Below are 5862 nucleotides of genomic sequence, written 5' to 3' on the forward strand. Positions count from 1 at the left end.
AAATATCAATTTAATATTATTATGTCATTAAACAATATAAAAATTATAAAAGGGATAAGGTTTCCGCCGTTGACGCTGTGTCTCTAAACAAAATATTAGTGGTTAACTTAAGAAAAAAGGCCCCAAATGGGAAATAACCCTCAATATCACTTTTTAAGAAGATGACCTCAAATGTCATTCAAGAACCTAATTTCAAATCACGTTTTGTTAAACATAAAAACGAATATTGTCTCACGTTTTTCAACCATTTCAATTTTTTTATTTTTTCTTTAATTCAATTTGTTACTTTAAGTCACATTTGTAGGCCCTAAAAACAGTTGATGTTACGTTTTTAATAGTAAAACACAACTTAAAAATATATTTTCATTCGTTTTTTATTAATATTTTATATTTTCAATATAAAAAACCAAATACGACATCTTAACGAGAGGGGGCTTCCCTCTTTCTGGAGTAGTGGGGTCCTAAGCTAAGAGCTAAGCCTCGGAACTTTTAATGCCATAATGCCTTTCAAATCCTCCTAGTCATTATCCTAGTGCAATAACTATTGCCAAAAAGAAACGTCCATATTCTGGCAATTTTCACCCAGAAGGGAATGAGTTACTCCTACAGCATGTCCTTGTATAAGGTTTAAGGCTCTCAGCTGAGTAGTAGGAACAACTTTAATTTATTATGAGTTCAAACGATTGATTCAATGGGTTCTTGCCAATAACCACGTCCACGAATAAAAATATTAAATTTAAGGCTCATACAATTCCTAATTAAGGTTTTAAAAATAGTAAAACATGTATAGCTATGAATATAGTACGAATAAAATACCGTTTAGATTAACGTATTAAGTTTAAAAATATAACTTTATCTAGTATTTTGGATAAAAAAAAATAAGAAAAAAGAAATTTGCAAAACGTTAATGCATTTTGCTCTAAAACTAAAACTCTTGTTGCGTTTACAATCCTCCAGACACCTTCCCAAGTTGCGTTTTGCTATTCTGAATAAAAAAAATAAAAAATGCAAAATCTAATTTCGTTTTGACTTTTTAAAAATTAAAATAAAAATAGAAAAATGTGACATGCATTTCCGTTTGGGTCATAAATTTTAAACGACACAAGCACTTCCGTTTTTTGAATGATATTTGTAACCATATTTTATAAAATGACATTAGAACTATTTTGCCCAAAAAATGACATTTATGGCCAAATAACTTTAAAAACAAAATACTCGTTTATCCCCGAATCTTCCTGTATCTTCAAACCCTAATTTTGCAGCAGAGCTTTTTAAACATGGCAGAAATTAGCAAGAGGAAGAGGAAAAATAAGAAAAGAGCTTGGGAAAAGGTGATGAGTAGTTTCACGGATGATCTGTGGACTGAGATTCTCCTGCGCCTTCCCATTAAGTCATTACTTCGATTCAAATCGGTTTGTAAATCATGGTTTTCCATAATTTCAAGCCATCGTTTCGCAAAATCTCATCACGCAATCGCTGGTACAGATGATCAAGTTGTTATTGTACACCTGGAACCAAATGACAATGATTTTGACGCAGACGTTGATGGCTCTTTTTCCCTCATTCACCTCGGTTCCGAACCTAATTGTAAGAATCTCGATTTTCCTTACTCGCAAGGTGAGTATCCGTCTAAAGATATATTCTCTACGCTTATAGGTTCTCATTTTGGCATTGTTTGTGTTTCTGTTGATGTATCCGATTGGTCCGTTACCAATAATAATTTCGATATTTATCTGTGGAACCCTGCAACTAAACACTCCAAGCTCATTCCCCGCTATAATAAATCTGATAATGCTTACACAAGTGGTTCTTTGGGCTTTGCTTTTGATCACATTGATTCAGATTTTAAACTTGTTAAAGTTCAGTCTCGTGATTTTTTTGCTAAGGTCTATTCTTCAAACAGGAATGAGTGGCGATGTATTGAGCCCAGGCCTATTGATGTTCCCCAGAGAAATGTTTTTGATATATGTTTTCACGGATTTTTGTTTGCCATAGGAAATAATAGTGGTATGATGGCTTTTAATTTGAACAAGGAGTTGTTTATTTGTGATATTAATCTTCCTGTTACTTCTTTTGATGATGCTCAGAGTTCTACTAAAACTCGAGTTAGTAACTTCAATGATACTATTGCTGTCATATTCTGTACTATGGACAACGGTAAGATTCAATTGTGGACATTAGACAATGAGGCTTGTCTTTGTGGTGGCGGAGTTCAGGCATTGTGGACTAAAGTGCTCAGTATTGATGTAGGTTTGCCATTATACTTGGTTGAAGGCCTCTATAACAATTCTCAATTTTTAGTAGTTGGTAGAGATGGTAACAGGTTTATGTATGACTTGAACAAGAAAGTGACCAAAAATTTCACTGGCCCCTATTTCGAAGCTACTGAAATTTTCAAGTATACGGCAAGCATTTTTTCACTCGAAGGATTCAAACGAATCAAGTGGGCTGCTTCATTTTCGAGTAGGCAAGATTCATCGGACTCGGATGTGGAAATGGATGAATAGAATCCCAGATTGATGAATGACAACAAAGATGATAACGGTACACTATCTACTTTCTTGGAGATGATTTAGTGTTTGGTGATTATGCTTGAATATGCTAGGTGGCAGTTGATGTCTTACTGGTTGACATTTTGTTAATTACTTGTGTTTAAACTTTGACTTGCTATTACTTTTTAATCTCTTGAAGTCCTGTTAGTTTTATGAGTATTGATGTTTTGTGTTATATTCTGAGACTCATTGTTAAATCAAATGTGGATCTGATTTCAAAAGTTTTTCTAATGTATCTAACAGGGGCAAGGCAAGACAAAAACTTATCATGTCATAAATAATTTATGATAAATTTTTAGATATTAAAACTTTAAAGTTAACTGCAGTTCACATCCCCTACATTACTGCCAACCTTGAGTTTATTAGATTTTTTACAAAATAACCTGGTGTATCTGTCATCAAATCATTGAATACACAAAAGTGCGAAAACTGTCAAAAGTGCAAATATACTGCATCCTTCAACCCCAGTATCCCAAAAGCTCATGGCAGATGTAGTTCTAACATCACATCTAAATCTCTTTCTCATTAGTTGCTGCCTTCTAAACTACTTGGCTTGTAATTTCTTTAATAAGGTGCACTCTTTTACCTGCCAAAGAAAAATTTTAGCTTTCCCTTGAAATCTTGAGCAATTGGCGTGGAAGATCTTAATGCCTCTGTTGGTTTATTACTACTACATTCCTGATACAAACTAATTAATCTCTTTTATCTGCTATCTATTCCTTATTTTTAGTGTTTTTGGTAATTGGGCTTTACTCCTGAGTTTGGTCTGGGCTGTCCTCAATGTGGGCTTGGGCCCAACAGCCTAATTAGGAACATAGTCTCCACCAGGTTGAAATCCCTGAGAAGAGTATATTCACCACTTATATATTCTTAAGTGGAAAAATAAAACCTTTTTTACTTTTGTTGGTTTTAGGGGAATGGCAGTTCTCCATACAAGCTAGCCCCGTGGACTTGGATTTTTAATTTTTAATAGAGGACTACCCCTGTGCTGTTGATGGCCTTAAAATATAGTTATCATTCGAAACTTGGTTTAAGGATTATCACTCTTTCTACTGCTAGTACTAGACAGATCAATCCGTCCAAGCTGACTCTGAAATCAATGGTGGTGGTGGTCAGAGCTCAATGTATGCCATACTGACAAGAAAAATTAGCCATGGTGCCCGGAAACGAAGACATTGTAATAACTTGTTCCAAGTTGCACCAATCTGTTTCCCCCTTATAAGTCAACTTATCTTATGACTTATAAGTTCGTAACAACTTATCCACGAGTATTTGTCGACCATACTTATAAGTTGAATTTAAAACTTATAAATTGATAATCTGAATGTTAGCAATGACGTACTTTTTTCTCAATTTATTTTGATATTTCTCTTTTTTACAACTTTACTTTTTAAAAAAATGTTTTTAAATGTTAACCTAATTTAAAATTCATGAATTAAAATAATTTTATTTAATATTGTTTATTTTAGTTCATTTAAATAAAAAAAATCTGATTTATAAGTGTTAATCTACTTATCATTTAAAAGTCAGTTATTCATTATTTATTTTAAAATTTTTCAAACGGGCATGTGTTGTTTGCTCTACATGCTGCAGTAAATTTTGGTCAGTATTAGTTTGCCGGCTTCCTTAAAAAGCTACCTCATTGGAAGCCGCTGTTTCATGCCCAAGTCAGGAATTCCGGGCGAAGATCATCGAATATACGTAAATAAAATGGATATTGGATTGTTTTAAATGAACTTTAGGAGAGAGACAAAAAATTAGTACCTCCGTTTTATTTTACGTGAGCCACTTTCTTTTTTTAGATGTCCCGGTAAAAATGAGCCTCCCATTAAGAGCATATGAACCCCTCCTCAAATCCATCAATTCATCGATTCATCAATGGAGTTGATTACTATTCATGCTAGAATCACTTTTTTCTTAATTTTCGTACACCCACATAACTCCAATCCATCAATCCATCAATTACTATTCATCAAATAAAATTATATATATATATATCATAAATTTATTTCATCTCAATTATTTAATGGTCCCACAATAGTATCCAATAATACATTGTTGGATAATTTCAGATTTTTGATAAGATAGTGGATAAATTTAAATTTTTGATAAGATTTTCGTTGAATCACATTATGACACGTGTCATGATCTAGATTTATAGATAGAAAATTGTCTATAAATAATATTATGATCTTCATATTATAATCATCTCAAAATCAATACAATCTTTGCAATATGAATTCATTTTAGATTATTGAGTCAGAGACAAAAACACAGTCAAGAAGAGTCTGAAATTATGAATATCATGGTGAACGAAGCGGCGATGATGAAGGAGTTCATCGATACCCCAAATGAACCACAAGGGCGAGGCTCAAGACCTGGAAAATCTTCTAATCATCCTAGAGAAAGGCTATCAAGAGGAAAAAATCTCATGGCAGATTATTTCGTTGATCGTCCAATATTCAATGAAGATGATTTTTGTCGGAGGTATCGAATGTGCCCTCATGTTTTCAATCACATCATGACCGCTCTTTGTACTCAAGATTTTTATTGGCATAAAAAAACAGATGCAATCGGATTATTGGGGTTGTTACCAGAACAAAAAATGACTGCTGCACTACGAATGCTAGCTTACGATGCAGCGGCTGATCAGTGTGCCTAAATATGTCGAATGGGAGAATCAACCACACTTGAGTGTATGAAAATATTTTGTCAACAAGTGGAAGGGCTCTCTGGTGAAGAGTACCTTCGTGCTCCGACACCAGCAGATTTACGAAGGCTTTTAACAAGGGGGAAAAAAGGGGATTTTCAGGTATGATTGGAAGTATCGATTGTATGCACTAGGAGTGGAAGAATTGTCCAAGCGGGTGGGGAGGAGCTTATAGTGGTCGGAAAGGACGCCCTACTATCATTTTAGAGGCAGTCGCTTCCTATGACAGTGTGGCACGCTTTTTTCGGTGTGCCTGTAGCTCAAAATGATATAAACGTTCTGGGTCAGTCTCCCGTGTTTGATAAGGTCATCGGAGGAGATAGTCCAACGGTAGTGTTTCACGTCAATGGCAAAAGATACAACAACGCTTATTATCTTGCTGATGGAATCTATCCCAGATATTCAACATTTGTAAAAACTATATCAAACTCTGCCACTCAATCACAAAATTTGTTTGCTAAGAAGCAAAAGGCGTATCGTAAAGATGTTGAGAACTTCTTTTTTAGTCATACCTTGTTTTCTTTTCTTTTTTTGCTTGTTTGGACGCCTTTACTCCCATCGGTCGAACATGACAAGAAGGACTTTCCGTTTCTCGATTAG

The 5862-nt window shown here is 34.3% G+C and overlaps 2 protein-coding genes across 2 annotated transcripts; both read left to right on the forward strand.

Moving 5' to 3' along the window:
• Positions 1–1277: 1277 nt before the first annotated feature.
• Positions 1278–2503, forward strand: LOC141705368 (F-box/kelch-repeat protein At3g23880-like). Its single transcript, XM_074508364.1, has 2 exons — positions 1278–2405; positions 2468–2503. Exons 1-2 carry the CDS (start codon positions 1278–1280, stop codon positions 2501–2503), a joined length of 1164 nt encoding a protein of 387 aa, XP_074364465.1.
• Positions 2504–5223: 2720 nt separating this feature from the next.
• On the forward strand, positions 5224–5862 carry LOC141705369 (uncharacterized). Its single transcript, XM_074508365.1, has 2 exons — positions 5224–5364; positions 5470–5862. The coding sequence occupies exons 1-2, from the start codon at positions 5224–5226 to the stop codon at positions 5860–5862; spliced, it is 534 nt and encodes a 177-aa protein (XP_074364466.1).

The sequence above is a fragment of the Apium graveolens genome, unplaced genomic scaffold (genome assembly GCF_009905375.1).
Source record: "Apium graveolens cultivar Ventura unplaced genomic scaffold, ASM990537v1 ctg8825, whole genome shotgun sequence".
NCBI lineage: Eukaryota > Viridiplantae > Streptophyta > Magnoliopsida > Apiales > Apiaceae > Apium > Apium graveolens.

Coding starts and splice junctions, on each gene's coding strand:
- LOC141705368 (XM_074508364.1), top strand. CDS start 1,278: ATGGCAGAAATTAGCAAGAGGAAGAGGAAAAATAAGAAAAGAGCTTGG. Junction 2,406..2,467: donor CTGAAATTTTCAAGTATACG/GCAAGCATTTTT, acceptor ATTTTCGAGTAG/GCAAGATTCATCGGACTCGG.
- LOC141705369 (XM_074508365.1), top strand. CDS start 5,224: ATGGGAGAATCAACCACACTTGAGTGTATGAAAATATTTTGTCAACAA. Junction 5,365..5,469: donor GGAAAAAAGGGGATTTTCAG/GTATGATTGGAA, acceptor CTATCATTTTAG/AGGCAGTCGCTTCCTATGAC.